This window comes from Urocitellus parryii, chromosome 7 (assembly GCF_045843805.1).
Source record: "Urocitellus parryii isolate mUroPar1 chromosome 7, mUroPar1.hap1, whole genome shotgun sequence".
Taxonomy (NCBI): domain Eukaryota; kingdom Metazoa; phylum Chordata; class Mammalia; order Rodentia; family Sciuridae; genus Urocitellus; species Urocitellus parryii.
This window is the reverse complement of record NC_135537.1, coordinates 182,340,933-182,368,250: the sequence shown is the minus strand read 5'-3', so window position 1 is coordinate 182,368,250 and position 27,318 is coordinate 182,340,933. Positions and strand designations below refer to the sequence as shown.

The window sequence follows — 27,318 nt, the reverse complement described above, 5'->3', positions numbered from 1 at the left end:
GGGGGACCAGGCTGAGGGCAGAGGGGCGCACAGCGAGAATGCCAGGACCCAAACCCGAGGCCTCGCTCTGCCCTGCCCACCAGAGGCCAAGCCCTCCACCCGGTCAGGATGCTCGGTGCTTGAGGTCAGAGCTACAGGAGGCGCAGCCTTCTCACCTGATCTGGACCCCTGTCAAACATCTTCCGTGTCCGGGGGAACTGGTGGGAGTGAGGGGTGTACTGCGTCCCTGGGGGGCCCGTGGTGCCCGGGCGGCCTGAAGGCAAGTCCCGGCTGACTGGTTGCTTGGCCACATCGTTGGTCAGGCTGCAGCTGCTGGTGCTGGATGCTGGTGGGGAGCCTCTGCATTGGGAGAAAAGCCGACGGTGAGCTTTACGGAGGGCCACCACTCGGCGACAAGACTCCCTGCCACAGATGCTGCTAACATGGCGACTGCCGTCTTTGGGCAGCTGCTGGAGCAGGCACTTGCTGGACACGCACAGCAGAGAGGATGGTGACTGAGCCCGGAGCAGGCCTGCTGGGAGGAGCCTGAGGCTGCTTGCGCTGGGGCAGTCAGGACCCCCGCTGCCTCTGGGTGTGAACACTGCTCTGGTGTGGCAGGGCAGAGCCACTCTGCCGCCACCCACGTGGGGAACTAGGTCCCTGGTGAGATCCCAAAGGCCAATAAATCAGGCTGAGTTCCTCTCTCAAGTCCTACTATGTGCAGAACAAGGCTCCTGAGGCAGGGCCACTTCTAAGAAGGGCTCAAGTGAGACAGATGTGGGGCATGGGGGAGATGGAGGAAGGGAGGAGCCCGGGAGCAGGGAGGGGAGGGGAGGCAGAACACAGGGCAGCGAGGGGGCGAGAGAGAGGGGGGCTTGGCAGTGGCAGGGCGCTGGACCCTCAGCTGGCACAGAAGCTGGCCCCAGGCCACTTACCCGACCTGGTGGATGTGCATGCCCTTGTTGGTGGGGCTGGCCGGTGCCGACTGGGTCAGAGAGGAGGTGTCCAGGATGCGCTGGGGCCGGGCATTCACTGTGGCCTGAAAGAGAGGACGTGTAATGTGGGGGTCGAAAGGCAACAGCCTCTGATGCCACAGGCGCACGAGGTTGGTGGCTGTGTGTGTGTTGCTTCACGATGGTGGAAAAGGCTTTTGGCTAAGGAAATCTGAAACCCCAACAGAAGGCCCCCATCAGCCCCCAAGAACAATGCCCTGGACCAAGAAAAGCTGGTGCTCATCTAGAAATGGTGGGCTCCGCCTGGGGGGTCGGGGCAGGGCCGGGGAGTGGTCTGTATGACGTTCTTGAGGCAGACCGTGGGGCACCTTCAGGACCGTACACGGCCACCTCCGCCTCCTCCCTAGAATCCACCAGCCCTTGTGCAGGAGCTGTGGGGCTTTCAGGGCCAGGCAGGGCCATGAGAGTCAGGGAGCACCTCATCAGTATGTGCTGCCCAGGTGGGCTCTGGGGTGGCCACCACCAGGGCAGCCCCACGAGCACAGCTGCTGTGTGACTGCCGGTGCCTCCTGTGCTCAGGGCCCAGAAGATGGTGGGGGCCGGGAGGGTGTAAGGCCTGCGGCACTCTTCTGCCTCCAGGGGCAAATGGGGTCTCCTGCCCTGGCCTGCTACCGGGCTGTGACCGTACAACCTCCTTAAGATCTCCCTCGTCCAGGGCCTGGGAGGGCAGCTCGGCACAACCCCGAGTCCCAAGTGACGTCCCTGTGGTCATCTGCACTCAAGGAGAGAATGTCACCACAGCCTGTCATTCCCATGTTCAGGGGCTACCCAAAATAGCTTTTCAAATGCAGCTCTATGGATGAAGAGAAGGTCATAGGTTCCGCAAGTGTCCTTCCAAAAACATTTGCTGGGCTTAATTCCAACACAGGAAGCTTTGCGCCAGCTGGGATGTGGCATCTGGGGCGGTGGTCCTGTTCGATTCTCAGTGGACCTTGTGCAGGTATGGAACCCACCATTTGCTGGGAACCAGGTGGCAAAGGCACTTGGGTGCAGCCACCTTGCTGCCCACCCAGGGCGGCTGGTGTCTTGTCAGGAGGACGGGCCCACTGACCCTCATCAGGATTCCCGCTGAGAGCCAGCTATGCCAGGCTGCCTCTGGAGGTTGGGCACACGTCAGGCCAGAAGACAAGAGCCCCCACTGCGAGGACTTTGTTCTGGGGGCCCTCCTGGCCTCAGGTCTCTGAAAAACTCGACTTGCCATTAGGAATGCTGTTCCTAGTTCCGCCAGTAGACATAAGTCAAAACAACCATAATGGTCTTTATTTAAACAGCATCGACATTTCCCAGTAAACCATCGGCTTTGCTGGGCTCATGGCCACACCTGTAATCCCAGCAGCTAGGGAGGCTGAGGCAGGAGGATCAAAGCCAGCCTCAGCAAAAGTGAAGTGCCAAGCAACTCAGTGAGACCCTGTCTCTCAAAAAAATACAGAATAGGGCTGGGGATATGGCTCAGTGAACGAGTGCCCCTGAGTTCAATCTAGGTACAAATGTGTGTGTGTGTGTGTGTGTGTATATGTATGTATGTGTGTGTGTGTGTGTGTGTGTATATATATAAATAAATAAATAAATGATGGAACCAGCAGGAAAAAGGAGCCAAGACTGGCTCTTGAAGGCTGTTTCTCATGTTTTGATTTAAGAGTAATGTGTGTTCTTCGTGAATTTGTTTTGTTTTTGTATTTAAATCATTCAGTCAATTCTGTGGCACACACACCCTGCAAAACCTGACAGCCATGATTTCGTAAGTTAAAAATGAGAAAAGAAATGTAAAATTAAATCATATGTGTGATATGTGTCTTCTGAAAATTTCTGGAGAAACAGTGGGAGGTAATGGGGTGACGAAGCTTCAGAGGTTGACAGCAGACCTCCACAAATCCCCAGCCCTCTTTCGAGCCCAGAGCAGGGGAACTCGACTGTGGGCGGGCTGCAGGGGACTTCAGAACCATGACTTGCAGCCCAGGTGCCTCTCTGCCTCTGTTCCTGGCAGCTCCTGGGGAGCCTCTGTGGGAGCCCGTGGCCCTCAGCTCTGCCGAGTGCAGCCTGCAGAAGGCACGATGCTGCTCACACCTGGGTTGCTGCTGTGAGGCCCCCATTTTGAATCATTTTCTGATTCTGACAGGTGGACCTGAATGGGGAGGGAGGCTCCCAGGGCCTAGGTGAGCAGGCTTCATGCTCGGATGGAGCTCTCTTCTGCTCTCACCCCAGTGTGTCCACGTTTGGCACTGGTTACGTGGCTGGGTACAGGTCACATAGTGAGTGTGAGTGGATACTCCTGGGAGGTGACCACTGTGAGGACAGAGGATGCCAGAAGTAGGGGACAGTGGGAGGTTTCCTGCATGTCCTGTCATGGGGCGGGCCTCTTGCTGGGCAAGTTCTTGGTAGAGGACGGACAGCACGGCATATAAGACCCAGTGCCCTGTGTGAGCCCTTCCTGATGGCTCTGCTGTCATTGTCACCTGGCACACAGATGCACCCTCTGGGAAGACCGGAGCTACATTCCCTTGTGGCAGTGGGTCTGAGCCCTGCATAGCATGCAGCAGTGAGAGGTGAGGGCATGGTGCCCAGCCTGCTTTACAGAGGCAGCGTGACTTTGTTAAAGGTCGGTTTCAGGCAGAGACGCTGCAGGATGGAGATGCATCCCCCCGGGCAACGCTGGGGCCTGCCCCAGGAGCAGTGAAGCCCACTTCTACCTCTAGCCTCCAGCATCACAGCTCTAGCGGTTCTCTAAGCAGACCGTCACAGGACACAGAAGTTGGGCACACGGCAGAGAAACAGCCCCGGGAGAAATCTCAGTGGCACAAGAGGGACTCCCCCTTCTGGATCTGCACGGTCAGGCTCGGACTCCAGTGAAAACACCGCTGCTCTATGTGGGGAGGGTGTGGGCTCCAGAAATGTTCCTACTGATTCCACATCAGAGTTCTGCATTCATGTGTGAGGGACTCTCAACAGGAGCCTGCCGCAGGGCTTGGAAGCCCCCCAGGCTGAGCGAGAGCCAGACCTGCTGTTGCTCCACTGCTGAGGAGAGACCGCGGACACAGCGCTTCTGCCTCCACAGGTTCTCCTGCAGACTGTTTCCGGAATAACTACTTGAGACTTCTCTTTTGGAAATGTAAGTCCTGGGTATGACATTAACTGTGTGTTCGCTACACTCAAAGCTCAGTGCCCTAGATCCTGAACACTGCAGGAAGGGACCCTGAGGGTCCCTGGGCTGCCACCCAAGAACCTAGGACCCTGTGTGGCTGAGGCCATGGAGTTTCACCCTGCTGGCTCGCTCCCTCCCTTGTGGACCTCGCAGGTGGAGAGGCAGGGTGCTCCTCCTGGGGCTGTGCTACCACTAATGCTCATGCTCATGCATGTCCCCAAAGGGTCAGCCCAGGGACAAGACCAGCCTCACAGCCTGAACACTGGGAGGTGGGGGAGGTGGGAGGAGCTGGCAGAGGTCAGAGCCAGGAGAATCCTGGCTATGCTCATGCTGACCCCAGGCTGGCTGCTGCTCCCAATGACAGACCCAACCTGGTCTTTTCTTAAAATTGGGAGCCATCTCGCCACAAAGCCATGAAAAGATAATTTCGGCTTTCTATAAATTACTGCAAATTCTGAACCTGCTTGGAATGCCTGCCCTGCCTTGAACTCACCCATGCTTGGCTCTCTGACCAGATAGCAGCCCTCTCTGAAACTGTTGTGACGCCTCATAAATATTGGCCTTCCCTGGCCAGACAACGACCCTCTCTGAGGCTCTAATGGTCCTCATAAATTCTGATGTTGGGGCCAGCAAAAAAAAAAAAAAAAAAAAAAAAAAGTAAACTACCATTAGTGTGATGCTTGTCAGAGTTCTGTTATCTGTAACCCCCCTTTTGTGTAACTTTCTGGGCTATAAAGCTGGGCTGTAGGAAAGGTGGGGTGGCTGTCTTGTTCCCGCCGTTTTGGGAGGGAGAGGCAGCCCGGCCGGTCGAAATAATAAGCTTGCTTTAATTTGATTTTAATTGGAGTCAGTGGTCTTTTCTTGCGTCCTGGTCTAACACCAGAGCCTCTCCTCTGTGCTTGTTCTTGTGTGGCTGCCCTGAGCGCATAGCAGAGTCTCAGGGAGAAAGGTCCCTGGGCTGCCACCCAAGAACCATGGAGCTGGTCCCAGGCATGGCCCACCTAGCATCTTAGTTTAGAAGGTCTTTCCGGGGGGCTTCTGCAGGGAAATTCCACACAACACCATTTAAAAGGAACTTCTTGGTGAGCAGCCGTGCTGTGACCCAGCAGGCTTGGCAGTGCCTCTCAGTACCTTTCCTGAGTTTCTCAGTCTTTATCTCACTGGTGGTTCAGGCCTTGGTCTCCCTCCCACTTGGACATTTTGCCTGGGTTAGGGACATGAGCCCCTGGTTTCTGACACACCTGGTCTGCCCACATTCCATACAGGCATATGATGCCAGGGGTTTCTGGGGCCATAGCCACAGCCGGTTCCTTGCGGTCTTTGTTCTCCTCTTTCTACTTCTGCAGGGTTTCAGGTTTCTGTAATAAACACTAAAGCAAAATGCAAGCCTCGGGCCACGGAAGAGGGTTTGCAAACCTGACAGCAGGCTGTAGCTGGGGAGGGGGCTCTTTGACACAGGCCAGCTTGAGGCCTGCATTTGAATGAAGAATTCTAAGGGGCATCCCACAGTAATAAGGCGCTTTCTGATGAACAAAATTTGGCCTCAGAATTCATCTAAAATAGGCTCATTTCTCTGTAAAAATGAAATATAATCCCTTCAGTTCCTGCAACGGAAGGTAAGGCACCTCTTGAAATTAAAATGAGAACAAGAAAAATTCCCTTAATACTTATGCTTCCCAGTCTTCCAGAAGCCGTGTCTACTCGGAAACCCACGCACGTGCAGTGCTCGCACAGACACAGGTGGCGCTGTGCTACTGCAAGGTCTCCAGCGGGGCCATCTTGCTCGGGTTGTGGTGTGCCTTCAGGGAGGCGGCCACGTGCACGCTGGGTGTGTGCCACCTGAGGCCAGCCAAGCAGGCAGAGAGGCCAAATGCCACTTTGCTGGGGACTCCAGGACTCAGTCAGGACACGTCAGGTGATTTCCTCAGGGGGCTGCAGCTTGCCGACATGCAAGGTGACAACTAGGAGGCTGAGTCTCCTTGACCTGGGGGCTTGGGCCCTCCTGGCTCCGAGCTGCAGCCTGAGCACACAATCCAAAGGGCCCCGGGGTGGGTGGCGGTGCTGCGCCTCTCCTGGCCTCTCCTGCAGTGCAGGGAGGACAGCTCCTGGGCAGCACCCAGCTCCCAGAGGTCGGGTCACAGCAGCGGGCTTAACACCAGGCTCCAGGATTGCAGTGCGACATGATCCAGGCAGCTTTAGCCAGGGCAAATACATAAGGCCACTGGAAAACACACAGGCTGAGTCCTGAGTCTCCATGACTAAAATACTCAAGAAGCCACAGTAGCTGGGACAAAGTGACAAGCCCAGGCCTGCAGCTGGGCTGCCAGGAAGTGCAAGGGGGGCCCTGGCCAGCAGGCCATGCTGTGCCTCCAGGAACAGTAGAGAGGGCGTGGACACCTGTGCGTGCCAGAGGCTATGGCAAGGAGGGGGCCAGTCAGCCTGTGCTCTCTGAACACAAATTCTAAATTTACAGCATTCATTAACATCCATACAAAGCTTTTAAAATGATTCAAGTGAAAACGATCCCCCCCCCTTCTTTTCCATTTCTGTGAATAAAACCCAGGGGCGCACACATTCTAGGCAAGTGCTCTACCACTAAGCTACACCCCCAGCCCGTTTTATTTTTCAACTTCTAAAATTTTGAGATAAGACCTGATAAGTTGTGCAGGCGGCCTTGAACTAGTGATTCTCCGGCCTCAGCCTCCACTCCTGGTGAAAACAATGTCTCAAACCCACTGTTGAGCTCTGGCACTACTGGTGGAGCCTGAGTCAGAGGCTGGCAGAATGGATAAGTGGTAGGACAGGCCTTCCATGACACGCTGCCCCAGCCTGCCAAAGCTTCCGCTGCTCTGGGCCCAGGACCTGCGGCTGACGGGGTGGGGTGCTGGGCACAGGGCCCTGCAGCCTTCCCTCAAGTTCCTTTCCTCCTCTCTTCCTGCCTATTTCCTTTCTCCCCTCCCTCCGTCTCAGACCATAATATGAAACATACATTTTTAAACAGTTTTCTACTTGAAGCAATCCTATTCTCAGTTGAGAAATCAGATGATTGGAGCATGTATTGGTTCTTTTTCTTTCTTTCTTGCGGGGGAATGAACCCAGTAGTTTTCTACTAACAATGAAAATGTTAACTTGATTAGCCATTTTCCACAGGCAGTGATGAGCACAGCGCCAATGCCCTCGTCTCGCAGGCCGCTGCAGCTGGTCACCCAGTGGCAAGGGACTGAGCGAGGGGGTCAGAGTGCTAGAGTGAACAATGCAGGCTCTCCCCAGCTGGGAGGGTGGTGCCTGATGCTGTGACACTAGGAGAAGTTCTGGGGAGGAAGGGAATGAAGACTCGTTGCACCAGTGAGTGGATGCTTCTAGGGTTAGGGTGCCAAATGTGAGCACATCTTTTGAGCCCAGGACCAGGATTTACTTCTTCATTGTTCTTGCTGTGGCTTTAGAGAAAATGGGACTGGAGACTACTGCATTGGAACACTGGGGAGCCACGGGGCTCTGTCACTACCCCCTGAAGGACAGCCACAGCCGCTGTCAGAAAGACAGAGCTCAAGCAACAGGAGCAGCTGTGGTGTGGAGGGAGGCCGGGCAGCAGGCTTCCAGCGCAGGGGCAGTTGCAGGAACTGGAGTCCAGCAGGTGCTGGGCGCTGGGCAGGGCTGGAGGACATGCTGGGAAGAAACAAGCAGGTGGGCTGAAAGCCACGGTCCTGGTCCTCCTGGGCCTCACAAGCAGCACCTAAGGACGGTCCTTGCTGTGCTGGGGCCAGAGGCAGGGACCGGCACCTGGTCTGGAGTGGGTGCCATCAAGCTGTAAGACCTGGTGACCTTTCCCTGTACTCTTCTTGCAATTCTTCTGTAAGCTTGAAATTATCAAAAAGTTGCAAAAACATTTTAAATGCTAAAGTCAATAACCTCTAACTGCATTCATAAAAGCAAAGCTGCCAGGTAAGAGTGTAGTTGTTCAATAAGCAACTAGAGTACCAGAAAGACTGTTTTTAGATGCTAGGTGTTGGGTACCTTGGGTCTGAGGTCCCGGCGTATGCCCTACAAGCCGCTGCCAGCCAGTCCCCAGCTGCAGTGTAGAGGAGAGAAACCCAGGTGAGCCCAGCACTCTGGGGAGAGAGGACACAGAGCTGAGCTCCAGGGAGGCGTGGGCGCTGGGAATAGCTGGGTAGAGAACAGGGAGGGGAGTTTCCAGGGTCTTAAGGGAAGGCCCTGAGCTTTCGATACTCTTCTGCTCATAGGTGGGGCAGCCTCCTGAGGCTGGGCAAAGAACACCAGGAGGCGGGGTAAAAGGCACAGGTCCACAGTCCCAGCTACTCAGCAGGCTGAGGAGGAAGAATTCAAGTTCAAGGCCAGCCTCAGCAACTCAGTGAGACCCTGTCTCAAAATAAAGTTAAAAGGGCTGAGAGCGATGCAGCACTAATCTCTGGGATATATAAAATACTCAAAAAACTTAATACCAAAAAAAACCCCCACAAATAACCCAATCAGTAAATGGGCTAAGGAACTAAACAGACACTTCACAGAAGAAGAAATATAATTGATCAACAAGCATGAAAAAATACCCATGATCTCTAGCAATTAGAGAAATGAAAATCAAGACTACTCTAAGATTTCATCTCACTCCAGTCAGAATGGGAATTATCAAGAATAGAAGCAATAATAAGTGTTGGTGAGGATGTGGGGAAACAGGCACACTCATACACTGCCGATGGGACTGCAAATTGGCGCAACCACTATGGAAAACTATATGGAGATACCTCAGAAAACTTGGAATGAAACTATTGACCTAGCTATCCTGTTCCTTGGCTTATACCCAAAGGACTTAAAATCTGCATACTACAGTGATGGAGGCAAATCAATGTTTATAGCAGCTCAATTCAATAGTTAAACTACGGAACCAACCTAGATGCCCTTCAACAGATGAATGGATAAAGAAAATGTGGTACATGTACACAACAGAATATTACTCAGTCTTAAAGAAGAATGAAATGATGGCATTTGCAGGAAAAAGGATAGATGCTAAGTGAAATCAGCCAATTCCCCAAACCAAAAGTTGAATGTTCTCTCTGATAAGCAGATGCTGATCCATAGTGGGGCGGCAGGAGGGTGGTGGGGGAAGAATGAAAGAACTTTGGTTTGTGTAGAGGGCAGTGAGGGGAGGAGAGGGCTGTGGGGATGGGCAGGACGGTAGAAAGAGACAGACATTATCACCCTACATACATGTGTGATTACACTACTGGAGTGACCGCACCATGGACAGCCGGAGGAACGAGAAGTCGTGCTTTAGGTCCAAATGCCTTCTATTGTAAAAAATAAATAGGGCTGAGGGTGCGGCCCAGTGTGGAGGGACTGCCCACTTGCCATGAGGCCCTGGGTTCCATCCTCAGTACAGGGGAAAAGAAAGAAAGAGCAACAAGAAACTAGAAGGCATCAGGCCAAATTCCCAGGACTCACAAAAGAACCGGGGACTGTCTATACTCCCAGAAGAGAGAACTATCAACCCATGCCCTGTGCTCTCCCTCGAGCACGAGAAGAGGAGCAGACGAAATTCAGGGAGCAGAGGGAGGGAGAGTGGGGAGCTGCCAGCCACAAAACTGAAAACGGAGGACAACAGGAGCCAGCCAAGCCAGCCGAGCCAGGTCTCTGAAGTGTCCTTCGCCACAAGAGCCAGGAGCGGGGCAGTCGCCACAGGGACGTGAGGAACACGGCAGGGACGTCACCACGGAGCACACAGATGTGAGGAGTGTGGGAAGCAGTGAGGGCCTCATGACTCAGCCACGTGCAGACAGGTCGGGCATCCCATGATCCAGGTTGACGCATTTTGCAGGTGTTTTTTTTTTTTTGTCTCAGGGATTGAGCTCAGGGGCACTGGACCACTGAGCCACACCCCAGCCTTATTTTATATTTTATTTAGAGACAGGGTTTCACTGAGCTGCTTAGTGCCTCACCTTTGCTGAGGCTGGCTTTGGACTTGTGATCCTCCTGCCTCAGCCTCCCGAGCTGCTGGGATTACAGGCGTGCACCACTGCGCCCGGCCTGGGTGGTGTGTTTTTAGACTGAGGGGGGTCCTCAACCTGCCTGGAGATTCCTGCTTGAACTCCCATGACGGGAAATGAGCTCCGCGTGCGGCAGTGAGCGACCCAGCGCACGTACCTTGTAGGCGATGCTGTTGAGCACTTTCATGGCCAGATCAGACACCTCTGGGTAGGGGTCAGCAGCCAGGTGCAATAGGACTCTCCAAATCTGAGTGTAAACACTGTTAAAAGAAACTCCTAGAAAAGAAACAGGAGACGTCTTAGTGGAAACAGCTCCTGCACACGCATTGCTGGTGTCTGAGGCACTGTTTTCTGGACATTTCCGTGGTACCAAGAGTGAGGGTTAGGGAAGCTCCCCAGTGAGTTCTCTGGTCTTGGGCCAGGGAGTCAAGAATCCCAGCGGTCAACAGACCCCTCACCCACTCTCATCTTCTGAGCCTAGGTCTTCCCCAAATGAAAGCTGGGATAGGAAGGGCAGATTTGCATCTGGGATGCCCCTGCAGACCACAGAGGACCGCTGGTCCCCAGGAGGCGTCTGAGCTCCAGTCCCAGATGCCAGGAGCTGCTGTGGCCCTGGCATGGTGTGTGGGCTCCGCTGGTCACCCCACACATGGCGCTGCACCGAGCTCCTGGAGAACATGAGAGGTGTATGTGATATGACTCTGCTCCAACGTCTCCCGGCCTAATGGCCAGCACTGACCAAGAGGGTGCCAGACGCCCACAGCACAAGGCCTTGTGTTGCAGCCCAGGTGCAGACTCAGGTGACACAGGAGCCACTGGGGCCCAGGCGCGTCAGATGAAGACACACTGCTCAGGGCTCCCAGGTGAGGTCAGCCCCCAGGGTGGAGGCTGCGGGGAGCAGGGCCACACCACAGCAGATGGGAGAGGCAGAGGGGAGCCTGAAGGGGTGTGGTCTGAGCAAAGGCTGCCGTGGGATGTGGCTGGTGGGGAAGGGCAGAGCAGCCCTGCAGTGCCCAGGCTCGTGCTGTGGCAGATGGGTGCTGGCTTCCCATGGGGGAGCCAGAGACGACATGCTCCCAGGGGCTTCGGGGCAGGGAGAAAGCCACACATAACTGCATTCTTTTTTACTTTGAGAGAAGCTGGACAATTTGCTGAAAAGCACATGTTCTATTCAACAACAAAAAGGGATTTGAGGAGAATTTCAAATAAGCAGTGATCCTGTGACCCTTCCCCAGACAGCTCTAGTGAGCCCCTGGGTTGACCAAGGAGCTGAGACCAGGCCTCCTGTCGAGAGAGTGGCTCAGTGAGCACGTGGTCAGTGGGACGGGCTTTGTGAGACACACTGAAGCCCAGACCAGAAGGAGGCTGAGGTGGCCAGAGCCAGCCCTGCTCAGGGGCTCCTCGGGGTGTGTGCTGTGTCGGCCGCTCACCGGCCCCCGCCCTCTCATTTATGGACACAGGGTGGGCAGCACTTCACCTCCATCACCCTCGCCTGCAGAGGAGACTGGGAGGGTACAACCCCACGAGAGCTTACCAAAGCCCCTGCTTCCTCACCATTCTGAGTGGGGGTAAGCTCTGTCCCTGCCCTGGAGGCCCAGACCCAAGGAAGGCCACCATCTGGTGACACTGCCTGGCAGTGACTGCGACCTGTGCTCACTTGCACTCATGTGGCCAGCAGCCCCAGGCCTCTGTGCTGGCCCTGCTCACAGAGCCCCGTGCCTGGGAGGAGCCAGGAGGCTTGGCTGCAGGAGACCCGAACTTCTGAGAAACGAGACACAGCCCAGTCCAGCTTGAGGAGGCCTACAGAGGTGTGGAGGACCCCAGGGAAACCCCGGCCCGTTCAACCCTGCTCTCCTTCTACCCAGCTTTAACTCAGAACAGAACCTCCAACCCCAATTCCACAGCTCCCAACAGCTGTCTAGATCACAGCCAGCCCTAAGGAGAATGTTTGGTAAAATCATCCAGAATCTCTGTGGGAACACTTTCTCAAACGGAGCCCACATCCCTGCCCCAGCAGATGGCCTGTTTGTAAGGACCATGCTCTGGGCCCTGGGGGACCCCCAGGAAGTGCCTGCATTTTGTCTTTTCAAGAGAAGGCAGGCAGGAGGAAGGTGCTCCAAAGTCACTCTCGAGACAGGCCCCTGATTTGTGATGCAGGCGGAGGAGAGAAGGGCGCTGTGTGGCTCTGCACGCAGCTGCAGTCAGGAAGCAGGTGGCCAGCCCGAGAGGAGCTGGGCCTCCACCAAGCCACAGGAAGTCCTCGCAAAGGTGCCTCTCGCTCACCACAGCCCCCATCCAACACCCTGTCCCCTCTATTATTTTCAGTCTCACAGGCGTCCTCTGGCCGAGTGACGCATCGGAAGTGGCTTCCTGTGAAGCTCAGTTGCCGTGTGACACTGAGCTGTGAAGAGACCGTGGTGCTGACAGTAAATCCCAGCTTGACTCAGATGACAGACCTTCGTCACAGAACAGGGGGTGGGATGAGGGGAGCGACACGAGGCGGGCAGGGAGGGGAGTGGGCACGTGAGGACGCAGGCTGCTCATCCCTCAGCAGATGCCGAGCCAGCTCCTTAACTGAACAGGTGCCGCTGGCAGGGGTGTGGGGTCCCAGCTCCACCCAGGCCTCATGTGCTAGGTGGAGGTGACAGATGTGGATCCCCAGGGGAAGGTGGCCAGCTGGGCCCCAGCAGGAGGGGCCAGCACCACAGGGAGAGAGAGGGAGGGTGATGCCTATTAGCCATTATTATCATTTATTTTTTAGCAACTTGTCTTTATTACTGTCTTGACTTTCTGGCAGACTTTGACTTTGATGTAACACTGTTCATGACTCAACAGGGAATAAAAAAAATCTAATTTTTGCTAGTTTCTTTGACTATAATGGATAGTATAATTATTTACTAGTAAAAACAAAACTGTGAGAAGGAATTGGTCTGATTATTTACCTTCATTTCTCTGCTTGGCCAGGATAATGATTCTCTTAGGTTCCCTGTTCTATGGATTGCTCCAATTTAAAATCTGCTGTCTCTAAAACAGAGTACAGCCACCTGCCCGCTGAGATAGAGGCCACTATGTGAACCCAAAGCAGGGACACCTGAGGCCTGCCGGCAGACCCCGGCCATGTGCCGGGCTCCTGCCAGGTGAAGAGAACCTATTTTCACATCTAGACCAGAAGTAATAGAAGACTGTGACAAACGTTTCCAGGATTTATTTTTCAGAGCAAGGGCCCCAACTTTCTGAAAAGCATATGATGTAGGGAGACCTACTCAGAGCTCTGAGGCCAAGCCTGAGCCTCGGAGCCCTGCCCTGCACTGCAGCATGGACAGGACAAGTGGGGACAAGCCCTCACCTGGGTCTCAAGGACCCAGGTTCAACATTGAATCTGGGGCTGTGGGTGGCCAAGAGCCTTCCACCTCTCTTTAGAAACCAGTTCCCAAGCCGAGGTGGTTCTATGCTGTCCCTTTCCTGTCCCTGGTGCCCCAAGGGGCTCTCTGGGATTGCCTGACTCCTCAGAGGCTGAGCCACGACCAGAAGCAGCTTCCCGAGAGCCAGGTCAACGCTATGCTGCCCTCCCTTCTCCCTCTGCCAGCTGTGGCCTCAGCTGCTCCCAGCAAGGACAGAGCCCCACAGCCTGCACCACCTCACCAGCCACGCCCCAGTGTGCCTGTGTGTGCTCTCAGCAACAACAAGAGGGTTTGGGTTGGGGGCTTTGGCTTTAAAAGCAGTCTATCTTGAGCAGGGGGGCCAGAGCCATCCAAGGTCTCATCACCCTTTTCCAGCCAGAAGGGTGGGATCCCTGGGTTGCTGTGCTCTGCTGCTTTGCTTCCTTGTAGCTGAGTGCAGGGCCTGTCCGTGGAGGAGAAGGCAAGATGACGCTCTAGCCAGACCAGGCCTGGCAGGTATCGTGCTGTGAGGCCTAGAGCTGCATGCAGGCTGCCAAGGACCCTCCCAGCCAAGGGGAAGAAGGGAAGGGACAGAGATGGCTTGGAGGTGGTCATGTCAGGCCACAGGGCAGGAACAGCAGAGGAGGCCTGGGGCTGAGGGTGGTGTCTGGGCTCTTCTCCAGGAGTTATTCTGTCTTGGGATTCTGAGCCGGGCAGAGGGCTCGGGACTTGGCTTTCAGGCCATCTCCTAGGCTTGGGCTATGGTCTGACTCCGACTGTGACTCCAGGAGGCTCCTCCTCCTGGCGAAGGAGTGACAACAGGGTCTTGAGGACCAGGGGCTAGAGGATGGTGGCCAGGCTGGCTCCAGGCTGCTGCTGTGGTCCCTCTGCACCCTCCCCTCCACCAGCATCAGCTCCACCTTGGATTTGTTATATAGGAACGCATTTCTAGCTTGGTACAAAATGCCACTGCTCAGCAAGGAAGACCTGACCCTGGCCTCTAGCTCCACCCTAGGCAGTGCCTCTGGGACAAGACTCCTGTGGCTGGTAGCAGGCCACCGTGCCCCTCTCCATCAAGCCCTGAATGGCCAGTGGACAAGTGGGGATGGAATGCATACAGGGACATGCTCCTGGGGCTGGCACTCTGGCCTGGGCATGGAGAGGAACGTGGTGCAGGGACCACGTGCACTGTAGCCACTGTCATGTGGGGTCCAGAGGGTGCAGCACAGCTGGGCCCTCGTTGCTGGATGCAGGCCCTCTCCACTCTCTGTCCACCGAGCTACTCCACTCCCACAGAAGGGTGTCAGGAGCATGGGGAGGCGGGACAGGTGATCCTCGAGAGGAACAAGTAAGGAGGCAAGGGCCCGAGACCCTGATGCCTATGCTTTCCTCTCAGTCTGTGTTCCTCAAAGAAAAGATCCCTGACCCAACACCACAGAGACGGTGTACAGGACAAGTTAGTGCATCAGGGCCAGAGCCCAGGCCCAGGCAGGCGTGGGCTGGGCTCTCCTGCTTGCCGAGGAACCACCTCCAGACCCTGGAGCTAGGGAGCACTCGCCCGTGGCCTGCGCCACCAGCTAGACGCCCTGGGCATCTACCACTGCACCATGGTTGCGTTAAAGGTGCATTCCAGTTCAAAGGGACATCTCACAGGTGACAGAGAACTGTCTCCTGGGGTGATCCAGCAGCACAGTGTGTGCTCCGAGTGCCTTAGGCACAGGGCGTGTCAGCAAACCATCAAAGGCCCAGGCCCTCAGTGCTGCTTGACAAAGGGACTGGCCCTGTGAGTTGGTGTGGTGAGCGGAGCACCTCCTTCAGGTCTCACACCCTGGAGGGCATGGCCGCCAGACCTGTGCACGCTGGTCCTCTGGGGAGCAGCTGGTCAGAGCCCTACAGAACCACCAGACAGACTGCCCTTATAGGCAGGACCAAGCAGGTCCCCTGAGCCTTGCGAGGTGGTGGGGTCAGTCCTGAGGCCTCAGGTGTGGCCGGGCTGCCTTCTCTCCAGCTCGGCCCAGCCAGGAGCCAGATATCTCACACTACCATGTGCTGGGGGAGGAGTTCAACTCTCAAAGCATCATAATGGAAACCGGAAAGTAACCCAGAGCTGAAGAGTGAGAACCCTGCCTGTCAGTGGAAGGGGTGGAGATCAGAGGCCCTACAGGGGCTCGCAAGTTCACACTCTTCATTAGGAAGGAAGGAAGACTCAGAGTTAATGAGCCATTTTTATTTTCACTTCAGAAATGAAAAAGAACAAGAGAGTAAACCTAAGGAAATAGGAAGAAATAAGCTGCACACAGTAGTGCACACCTGTAATCCCCGAGACTCAGGAGGCCGAGGCAGGAGGACTGCAAATTCAAGGGCAGGCTCATCAACTTAAGCAAGCAACGTAGGGAGACCTTTTCTCAAAATAAAAAATAAAAAGGGCTGGGGATGTGGCTTAGTGGAAAAGCCCCTGGGTTCAATCCCCAGAAGTGTGCAAGCACGCACACGCGCGCGCGCGCGCACACACACACACACACAAAGGAAGGAATAAAGATAAATTAGAGGAACACAAAGTGAAGACGTAATCACAAAGAAAATCAACAAAGCAAAGTTAGAACTTGAAGACACTAAAAAATTAACAAATGTCATTGTAAGACTAATGAAAAAAGGGAGAAAAGCGAACCCAGCTACAGGAATGACAGGGGGAGGGGCACGTGAGGACAGCTGGAACAGGCCGCCCCACAGTGCCAGGCTAGAGTGCCAAAGGCTGGAGGCCCAACCGCAGCGCGGTACCAGGGCTCCCACTGGCTGAGGGATCTCCCTTAGTCACAGTGGGAAGGCCAGGCACAGGTGACACGAGCGTCAGTGGAGGAAGGAAGAGGAGGTGGAGAGGGACAACAGGTGTCACCGTGGGAAGCAGCCGGACTGAGTCTCACAGAGAGAGCGCTCGATGTAGGAGCTGCTGAAGATGCACCGTGGAAAAGGAAAGCTCCCAGTCTGTGTCCGAGACACGAGGAGACACGGGGAGCGCCGGAGATGCAGGCGAAATCCTGAGGAAGACACACCCAGGCCTCGGCTGAGCGGCACCCACACAAGGCCAGGGGACAGACTTCTAGTGGGGCACCAGCTGCGCGCAGGGTTAGTAACGGACTCTGACAGACTGACAAGGGCAGCGAGTGCACAGGAGCCGAGGCCACCTCCCATCAGCTCCTGCTCTCAGCCAGACAGCCCCTTAGGACCACGAGCGCTGGCACTGAAGCAACGGAGCTGGGTGCCCTGAACAAATGAGCCACCACCCCTCACACTGCCCTTCCACTCAGGGGCCTACAAGAGGCGCCGGTGTGCGCACACCACCTCGGGCTGGACACCCGCCCTGTGCCAGCACGGCATGAGGAGGGCTGGGAGGCCCAGCAGACCAAATGTGGAGACAGAGGGCACGCCTGGCGGTGGGCTGAGGGACAGGGAATCAGACATGCGTTCCTTGGGTGTGGGCAGGGAAGGCATCTATGGAGAGGCCATTTGGTCAGAACCCTGAGGAACTGGGCATGGGCAGGAGGGCCTGGAGCCCGCGGAGGCAGGTATGATGGGGAACAGGGAGTGGGGACAGCACCCCAGTAACCAGGGGGTAGGGGGCTAGTCCTGTTTGCTTATAGAAAAAGAGGCAGCCACAACTCGCCTAGTGTCGCACACCCAACAGCAGAGCAAGGATCGGACTCTGTGGGTGTGACGTGAGCAGACGGCAGAGAGGGTGCCGAGGTCAATACCAACACCAGGCAGCCTGCAAGGCCCCGAGCCGCCGGGCGGCTGTGGCATCAGAGGCCTCCAGGGCGGCTGTGTCTGCCAGGGGTTCAGGGACAGCAGGTTGGCAGGGCTCAGGCTCCCTCCATGATGCCCAAGTGGGGACACAGCACACGCAGGTTCCACATGCTGGTCCCCGTCACTGTGGTACATACAACGTGTTTCTACACATTAAAGACACCCTGTGAAGACTGAGACCAGCTGGAGGTCAGAACGGGAGAGGAGGAGGCTGCTGGGTCAGGGCTACATCTGTTGCCAGCAATCTCAAGAACAGTCATGAAAAGGAAAACACGGCAATTTCCTATTTCCACCGACACCAGCGAGCAGGTAGCAGAACCTGGAACCAGGGGAGGCTCTGCAGGTGGCCCGAGGGTTTTCCCAGGAGCAACGCCCTCTGCCTCCTGTAGCAGGCTCTCACCTCACTGGGTGCAGCTGGCCTGGGTGCTGTGGCGAGTCGGCCAGTGCCCCTGGCCTCCACCCCCTTGACACCGGCACCCCAGTCACCCACTTGTGACAAACAGCCAGTCTCCCAGGGTGCAAGAACACATAGCTGGAAACCAACAGGACAGGTCCATCCAGTGCAGACAGACAGAGAGGCAGTGATGACAGCCCTCCTACACCATAGAGCTGAATGGCTCCCCTATCCCTGGACTGGCCCATAGAACATCGTCCTATCAAAACAAAGTGACCCCAGCTTCCCTGTGTCCTGGGGCAGATTGTTTTTACCTCCTCGTGGTTCAGTCAACTTTGATTCTTTCTTGTTCAACTGTGATAGTCTTGGCCCACTTGCCTGACCTGGACCAAGGCCTGTGCTGTTCTGGGGAGTGGGCCGGCCCGTGGGTTGAGGGAGGAGGGCAGAGTGGGGTGGCTTACCTATGAGGGAGTTGAGGGCAGAATAGGAGCTCACGCGGCGCATCTTGTCGATGGTCTCAAAGGACAGGATGTACTCCTCGTTCTCAGGGCTGCCCAGTGTGCTGCTGGCGCTGCTGCTGGTGCTGAGGTTCCCAGGGGAGAAGGCCACCGAGCTGCCCGCTGGCCGGGACACATGGGGCAGGTCAGGGTGGTGCCAGGGCCTGCCCTCTGCTCTGACAATTAACAGCCTGCTGAGGTGGGCTTTTCTTCTACAACACAAGGCTTAACACACACAGGCACAATGCATGCACACACCCTCATGGTCTCCCGGGGACGGGAGTCACGGCACCCAAGCCTTGACTGCTGCTCCCTGCAAGTCTGTGAAGTGCCCTTGGCTGTTCTGTGTGCTCAACTATAATAGCCTTCCTGCACCTGTGACTAGAAGGAGATTCCCTAGAGAGCTGGCAGGTCGCACCCAGACAGGAAGTCGGGGTGCATGTCTTGGCAGAGAAGGGCTGAGGCAGAGTGGTACTTGCTTAGATAAAAGTTTCCTAAAGTAACACCCTGAACCTTTCCCACCCACACAGAGTTCCAGGATCTTACATTCTTCCGTCAAGCTCAGATTCTGCAAAGATTTGTTCAGGCTCCTGGCCGTGGTGACAGCCCGGATGTTTCCATAGGAGCTCACAGAGCGCAGCCTCGGGGTACACGGACTGTCTCGCACTGGGGTCAAACTACCCCCCTCTAGGAAAGAAAGAAAGAAAGATAGTGACAGGCTTTGTGGCAGGAGGCCGCATACCCTGCACACCGCCCCCCCCCCCGCCAAGTCTGCAGGTGCAGCAAGAAGCCAGTAGCTGCCACTGGGGCAGAAGGAATACAGAAGAAGGGCTTTTTATCTCAGTAGATCTGACATGAGCCTGGGACCCAGCTGGACAGACAGTGCACAGTCTGAGAGTGAGCTTGTCCCCACGAGGTGCTCAGGGGTGCGGGCCATGGACCCTGCCTAGGAGTGCCAGCAGGGCTGAGCTCCATTGCGCTGGTCTGCTGGGGGTGCCTCCCTCCATGTCACTGGCTGCTTTGGTCCAGCAGCTCATTCTTCATCCTCCCTGATGGACAGAGAGGAATACTTTGCTGGGGGGTCAGAGCCCCTTCCACTGTGACCTGGAGGAAGAGGCAGTCCACCAGGATGAAACACCAGCGTCAAAAACCATTGTGCTCCAGCGAGCAGAGGCTGCTTCCGCCTGACTCACTGAAACTCGACCAACGGCAATGCGGCTGCATTAGTCACCACAGGAAGATGCTAATGCTCTTCTCTGCAAGCCCCTGTGCCACAGTTTTGCCATCCTTCAAGATTTCCATGAAATTGGTTTCCAAAAAGGGTAATGAAGGAAGGAAAAGAGTAAGAGGTTCAGAGTGTGGCCCCTTTTTCTGTTCTTTATATTTGGCTAAATGCCCAAGACAATGGAAAACCTGGGGGCCATCCACAGCCAGTATCAGAAACCTCAACTCAGATCTGGCCCAACTAAGTGATGGCTGATGTTGTGGAGAAGGCCAGGGTCACCAGCTGTACCTGTGGCTGCTGGAGACGGCAAGGGGTAGTTCTTTTCCTCCTCCATAAACTGCAGGGCTACGGTGCAGAAATTGCTCTCATACTGCACCACAAGATGACTCAGAGCCACCACCAGCTCCTGTCGAGAGGGAGAAGGGACAGTTAGGCTCACAGGAGCTGGAAATCCACTGGATCACAGGCCTGTGAACTAACACCTGCACTGAGTTGCAAGAGAACAGAGTAGAGCAGGACTATAGTTGGCATCAGACACCGGCACGGGCACAAGCCATGAGCAAGCAGATGGCCATTGAGGCACGAAGGGCCTCCAAAGAACACTGTGTGCCTGCCAGACTTAGCCTGTGGAAGCTAGGTGGGAGCAATGTGGGACTTCCTGGGGCCACCATGTGGGTGCACAACTCCAGAGTGGGCAAGGTATCAGTCCTGCCACCCTGGGAGGAAAGGGCTGCTCTATTCGACCCCAAGATCTGGTGAGCCAAACCGAAGCAGGCTATGCTGCCAAGCTGCAGTGCGTCCTCTAGAACATTCATAGCTATGTCAGCCTCAGCCCCTAAGAGGGAATGAGGAGAGTCCGGGAGTTAAAGTGACTCAGGCCAAATGCCTTAGTCCAAGGAGATGGACACAATCCATATCTTTTAAGACAGTTTAAGGCTACAACATGAGTGCTCAGAGATCTGAAAAGATGTGAGGAAACAAATCAGGATTTGTTTACAAAATGAATCCTCTCCACCACTATTTTGAGCTGGGATCAGGTTCTGCCAAGACATTCATAGACACTGCCACCATCCCGCACTGGCCACTTGCACCAACTACCCAAATCCCTGTCAGACTCTCCCGGTGACCTGCGGAACACACCCCACCTCACATACCTTCCGGACCATGGGGCTCCCGTCATTAATCAGCTGGGCAAGCATCATGGCCACGTTGTGGTCAATGGTGGTGGAGTGGTCTGTCCTCTCAGCAGAGTTGCCCACAAATGTGCCAAGGGCGAAGACAGCTGCACATCGGACCTACAAGGCAAGGGATGGGGTCATAGTTATGCCACGGCTGGCGTTTGCTATCTGCCGGGAGAAGCCTGCACGTCAATCCAATCCAGTTCAGATAAGCTCAGCTCAACTCAATTTCACACGTGCTCATTGAACAGTACTCTAAGCCAGAGCTACACTCGTATTGATGGAGCAGAGATGGGGAAGTCCAGGGGAACCAAAGAGGGTCATCAGGGCCCCAGCTTCACGCACAAGGAGCAGGTTGCAGAGGTGGGAGCTGCATTTCCTCTGGAGTTGAAAGAGACCCTGGGCAGTGTGGAATCTGTGGTTGAACAAGACAGGTGTATTGGGGAAGGGGCTGGACTGGGCTTAGAGGGAAGGGGTAGTATGGGAGACCGCTCTGAAAACACAGTGGAATGGAGGCCGGGGTAGGCTGAGTCCTTGGGGGTCCAGAGGTAATGAGGGGAGTACCCTGGGCTGGCATGGTGTCCAAGGGTCTTGGCTCAGCTTTCCTGCCTCCAATGTCTCGTGATCCTGGGGAAGAAGCCAACCTCATGCTGCCCATTTCCTCATCTCTAACAGGAGTGGCAGGAAGATTCAAGGAAATAACTTGAAAAATTCCAGAATTTCAATAAAAGTTGGTAAGACTTCTGTGGGCATGAGTATTCTGTGTGGGGGATCCTGGAAAATGCTCTGGATGCATTTGGAGTCACAGTAGGTAGAATGGGAAGGTCCAGTGGGTCTCAACCCCTGAGCTGTGAGCCCCTGCCACTCAGAGCTCCACAGCACAAACTGAGGTCTCCAGGTCCTGAGGAGGCATTTCCCAATCTGCAGATGGGGTGCACTGCAGGTCTGGGGCCGTGCTCCTGAGCCCCCACCTCACTCTCCTTCCGTCCCATAGTGGCTCTGTGCCCAACAGGACCATAGCACGGGAGGACTGGGGGATCAGGACTCCTGCCTAAGACAAAGACCAGCATCACCAATAAAAACCAATTCTGGATATTTCAGATGCAGATTTATATACTTCTTGTGTTTTTCCTAATCATACAAAACCTAATCAAAAATAATATGTGGAAATTAAGGGAAAAGATTGGTGCCATCACCAGAGACAGGGAAGGTGCTGCGGCAGCCTGGGCGTGCTCAAAGGCTGCTTGTGCAGCCCTCGGTGGGCAGGGAGGGTGCTGAGCAGCTGCAGGCCTTCATAGCACACTGAAGAAGCTGCCTGCCGTCAGCTGCACACACGCGGCGCACACAGCAGCCCATGCTCCTGGGCGGGCACGCTGGTGCAGAGCTCCCTGGGAAGGAGAGGGGCCACCTCTGTCGGCAGCCAAGGTAGGATCTGGGTCCAAGCAGGTGGTCGAGCGTCTGGTGTAGTGCTTGCCCTCTCACATGGACAGCCAGGCCCTCCCGCTGCTATTCAAGTTTCCTCTCTAGGCAAACTGCCCACCCATAAGATGTCTCACCAAGAGGCTCTGTTCCTCCAAAAGGCAGATTCTGCTCTCTGGTAACACAGGAGGTGAGAGATGATGTTAGGGCTCTCCAAAGCCATAGGGAGACCTGAGACCCAGATGGATGGGCACAGAGCATCCCTGAAACAAGGGCTGGTGTCTTTGGGACAGGTGCCACTGCTCTCTCCAAGAGACTTAGCTCAAGTCCCACTGAGGTGTGAAGTGCACAGAGGGCCACCACTCAGAACCCTTCAGCGAGCCAAGAGGACAGTGCCCTCCACGCAAACCTGGAACAGTGGCAGTTTCAGTTTAGACCCTGAATTATTGACAACTATGCAGTAATAATCTTTGACAAACATTGTAGAGTCCCCTGTCCCCATCAAAGTCCAACAAATAGCCTCCAGAGTGAGCCCTGAGGTCACACAGGGGATATTGCCACCGTGTGACAAGGGGGACTGGGCAGCACCAGCAGCCGGCAGGTCTTAGTGAGCTGGGCAGATGGTTGCACCTCTGCGGAGTACCCTCCACATGCAGATCATGAGGTGCACCAGGATCTGCCCCAACATTGTCAGCCAACACACACCCGTGCTCTCAGTAGGAGGCCATCCTTAAGTACTCAAGACGTGAGGGCAGAGTGCTCAAGACAGGCAGCCCAGGTGACCAGCATCATGATAAGCAGATGGCCACGCAGCAGGAGAAAGCAGGTCAGGTCCTGTGTTCCACCACCCAGAAGGTCCCTGCTCCAAAGCTCCTACTCACTATCCTGCCATCAGGGACTCTGCTACCCTTCCCTAGCCACCTGTGTCATCAGGGCCCACCTCTCCCTGCAGCTGGCCACAATGCATCAGGGTCTACTTCCTGGGGCAGGAGGGCACCAACCAGCAACTGCATGTACCACATCCTTGCTGTGGTGTGACCTGAAGAAATGGAAGCTTTGTTCTGAATGAAAGCGCCATCTGGCCTAAGCGAGCCCTGCCAGCCCTGTTCCACAGACAGTACTTGGTGGCCCCTGCCCTGCCCTCTGGGCCTGGTAGGTTTCACAAATCCTTTCTAAATGGGCTCTGATACTTTAGAGCCACATTTGGTCTTCATATCTCAGGGGCACTGTTCACATTTATAGGCACTGTCCCAGGGATTACATGGTCTGGGGGAATAACATTGGTTTTCCATCTGGTTTGAGTCCATGTGTAGTGGACATGAGGAGGCTGGCCTGTGGGCAGTAGCTCTGGAAAGCCCAGGACTCTGCCCAGGGCCCCATACCACACATGAGAACCAGCCAGGACATCCCATTGGCCTCAGGCTGAGACCACTGATTGGCCTCTGACCACCAGCCCTCAGTTACCACAGGGACCATAGGCCTGGGGAGGCTGTCCTCCTGGCTGCAAGGGCACTCAGACCAACACCCTGGCCACCTATGGCAAGCTTGCCTGGGTCCTGCTTCTCTTCTGGCCTAGTCTTTGAGGGGACATCATGCCCAGCGTCTGCTCCCTCCAGCTCCTCCTCGGATCTCCACACTTCTAGTATTATGTCACCTTGTTTCTTTGAGAACAAATTGGAAAGTAAATTAAAGATATTTCCCCGAGGATTTATTCCTGAGGACACCTCCCTTTGAGAGGCTTGGAGAACTCGTCCTGCCCCCAAGGGCAGTGAGGGCACTGCTGGTAGCAGGCTTCCTGCACCAAGCTCTATCCCCCAGAGACCTACCCTGAGGGCAGCTGGAGCCAGCATAGGTGCTAGGTCTCAGTCCACTGGGGGGGTCTGGGAGCTTCATGGGCTCCATTCAAGCTGATCCACAGGATGAGGAGGCAGGTGGGGTCCTGGACAGTCTGCCTCCACCCCCAAGGCCAGCCAAGGGCTGTGTGGCTGATGTGCATAATGCCTTTGCCTGGGAGCAGGGGCTGGGGGTGGGTGCTGGCCTCAGGCTGCTGCAGCTGAAGCCTGGCCTGGCCCCACAAGGTGCTACAGTGCAGAGCCTGGCCTGCCCCTTAGACCTCAGAAAGGTTGTCAGTGCATGACTGCACCAAGGTCCCAGGGTCCCGCTTGTGTGATTTCCACGTGGCCCTGGAGTCTTGGGACACAAGGCCACGCTCAAGCCTGGGCAAGCCTCTGAATTGTTCCAACATGATCTTTCCATAGACAATAGTAGGAACATGGGCAGGAGGCACCCCAACACCCAGGTCTGGCTTAGAGCAACCCACAGGAGGGCAACTCACCTCAGGGATAGGGTCAGAAAGGAGGCTGTAGAGCTTCTCGTGGGCACTGTCCCTCACCCCACACCATCTTGCTGAGTCGAAGTTCTGCCAGATCCGCCCCAGGCATATGGCCACCCACTGGCGCAGGAGTGGGTGGGGGTCACTGAGCTGTTCCAGGCAGATGGCAATCAGGTTCCCCTGAAGGCAGGCTTCCTGGACAGGGCAGGACAACATAGACAGGTGATCCTCTGCCTTCAGACTCTGGGCCTGGATGGCAGCAGCTGCCGTTTCTTGGGGAACACTTGCTCAGTCACAATACAGGATTGCTCCGCTTTCCTCATTTTAAACCCCATGGATTCAATCCGCCCCCACAATGGTGAGCTAAATGAAGGGCCGGGCCTCTGCTGACCGTGCACCAGCAGCCCTGGCTGGTGTGCCCTGCTGGCCCACTTTCTGAGGCTGACTGCCAGAAGCACAGTGCCCTCTGCCAACATGGCAGCCTGACTGAACGTCAGCTCTGTGACATGTGGGGTGAAACAGCCTCCTCTGCAATGCCAGGGGAGGGCTCAGGGGGACTGCAGCCACCGGGACACTCACCTGCCCTGTGGCATAGCTGTTGACGATCACAGCAAGAATGAAAGCTGTCATGGTCCTGTGTTCAGCCTGGAAAACAAAGCCAGCCTTGGTGTACATTCCCCCAGGGTGGCTCCTGGTTCCCTAGCATAGCAGCACCACCTTGCACATCCTCAGGGTGGCCGAGGCATGGCTGAGAATGAGGGCCACCTTGGTACTGTTTTCTGACTTGGGACGAGCAAGACCCAGAGGGCAAGAGCAGCTTTGGGCTCGCCTGGGTGGGCAGACTGCACCCTTGACCTGTTAGGGCCATGAGCGGGGCCAGGGAAGGCCAGCAGAGAACATCCTAACTTGACTTTATCCCCCTCTGGCTTCCTATGGGATGCTCAGCCTCCATTCCCCTCTCTGCCTGTGCTCATCTTCTGCATGGTGCCTTGGGACGTGCACTCGCTGGCAGTCTTGTGTGAGCTGCACCTCTGCTTGTTGCGGCCCAGTGCCTTGAATCCCGCACTCTGCATCTCTCCCTCTACCTGGTGGCAACTGACATTCTGCCAGCAGGTCTACCACTGCCTCTGCTGCCGCGGCCTGCTCTTCCCTCTGGGCTCTCATGGGCCTGCTGGTGCCTTCTGGGAGTTAGAAGTGGGAAGTGTCACCTCACCACCTAGGGGCTGGCCCTGCAGGTGGCCTTCCCAGGGGTGGGGGGTGGGGGCTGGCCGCTTCCAGAACTTTCCTCCATGCCTCTGACAATTGCTACTTGGATTAAAGTGTGTCTTGGTGAATTTGTTTTCATTGAGCTTTCGGGGGACTCATTGTGCTTCTGAAATCCAAAATCCCCGATCTGGCGAGTTCTCAGTCACAGTGTGCTTGACTGTGGCTTCTCCTCTGCCTCACCTCCCCTGGCTCTGGAATGAGATGAGCCACAGTGGACTTGGCGCCTGCGTCTCACCCTCTGGGTCTTGCTCCTCCCAGGCCAGTCTTCTCTAGCTCGCCCACACCACACCCCGTGGCTTCTCCTCCACCGTCCACTCCACCTGCTGAGTTCTCAGCGACAACCATGGTCTGTTCTTCTGTTATAGGTTCCACTTTTTACTTTCCCCCAGATCTTCCTATTTATTTTTGAGGACAGGTACGAAGCACAGGGCATTTTTCTTATGTAGGCATAAAACTATTTTGAAAAAACAACACCTAGATCTACCATTGGTGTAGTTAGACCAAACTGCCTTGGGCCTTTGCCACTCTCATTTATGCCGACTCAGTCTCTGCAGGGACTCCATGAGCCTCCGTTCCTGGGTGAAGCTCTCCTACTGTGGCCTGGCCAGTTCTCCTTCCTGCTGCACCTGACGGAGGCCTTGAGGGCAAGCCAGCTTCTGGGAGAGTCCCCAGGCCTTGGGCAATAGGCCTGGTGTTGGTATCTTCCAGCCCCCAGGGGACCCGGGAGTGGCCCTCATGAACAGGCCCAGGGCGGTCCTTCTTTTCCTTCTACCCAGACATGGACAAGCAGTCCTTCTCAGAAGCAGGGCAGCTCTGCTCGTCCTTGTTAGTGAGGGCACAGGGCACGCCTCGCAGGCTCCTGGCGTGAGCGCAGCTGCAGTGCTGTCTGCTCAGGGCCTTGACTTGCACAGGTGCAGGGTCTGTGTGGAGTGTGGTATCCTGGAGGCCCTACCAGGGCTCCATGGGTCTCTCGGTTCTGGCATTTGACAATTTCTTCTCTTTCAAACCTGGCTATACCCTCACACTCTCACGCACTGGAGCTGCGGCCTGTCCACAGCACCTTAGCCCTTTCTCCTTTGCTAGATTGGTTTTCCTACTTGCTCTGAGTAACGGGAAGGTTTATTCCAGGACTCATGTGAAGTATATCAAACTGCCTGTGGGAAAGTTTAGATATGTCACTGAAGAGAAGCACACAAGTACCAATGACCTGCTGTACAACAGTTCTGTACTGTATGTGTCTCTTTCTCTTTTATCATTTAGTTTAGAAAAACAAGTAGAGGGTGAAATTACATACAGAAGTTCCTTTACACAACCAAAGTGACCTGGAATGATAATATACTTAAATATTCTGGCAAAATTACCTTAAGGAATTATCTGGGGTGTCTATTCTGTCCTCATTCCTATGCTAGGGCTGAAGGTGGGAACAAGGACATTGATCTTAAGACGTTATGACAAGTTAGTATATATCATATCCGTGAACATCTAATTTTCGAATAATTTAATAATAAAAATATTTAAAATATAAGCTTTTAAATAATCTCTTCTTTCCTCCTCCTGTTTCCCTCCTTCCTGAGATCCTGCCATGCTCCAGGGCTTCCGAGGCACCTGAGTCACCTTGTCATAGATGTGAGAGTGCCGACAGGGCCATCCAGTTGGGTGGATAGGTGCTAGGGAGAGGACAAAGATTTGCCAGTAA

At 55.3% G+C, this 27,318-nt stretch overlaps 1 protein-coding gene across 1 annotated transcript in view; it reads right to left on the bottom strand.

Moving 5' to 3' along the window:
- Window positions 1-27,318, bottom strand: part of Rptor (regulatory associated protein of MTOR complex 1) — a 338,384-nt gene that overhangs the window by 28,585 nt on the left and 282,481 nt on the right. The window contains exons 16-24 of the mRNA XM_077800527.1: window positions 24,936-25,001; window positions 24,360-24,551; window positions 20,582-20,722; window positions 19,716-19,833; window positions 18,749-18,889; window positions 18,167-18,325; window positions 10,288-10,406; window positions 915-1,018; window positions 156-339 (exon numbers count right to left, since the gene is read on the bottom strand). Of these exons, the coding sequence (XP_077656653.1) occupies window positions 156-339; window positions 915-1,018; window positions 10,288-10,406; window positions 18,167-18,325; window positions 18,749-18,889; window positions 19,716-19,833; window positions 20,582-20,722; window positions 24,360-24,551; window positions 24,936-25,001 (1,224 nt within the window). The remainder of the gene's footprint in view (window positions 1-155; window positions 340-914; window positions 1,019-10,287; window positions 10,407-18,166; window positions 18,326-18,748; window positions 18,890-19,715; window positions 19,834-20,581; window positions 20,723-24,359; window positions 24,552-24,935; window positions 25,002-27,318) is intronic.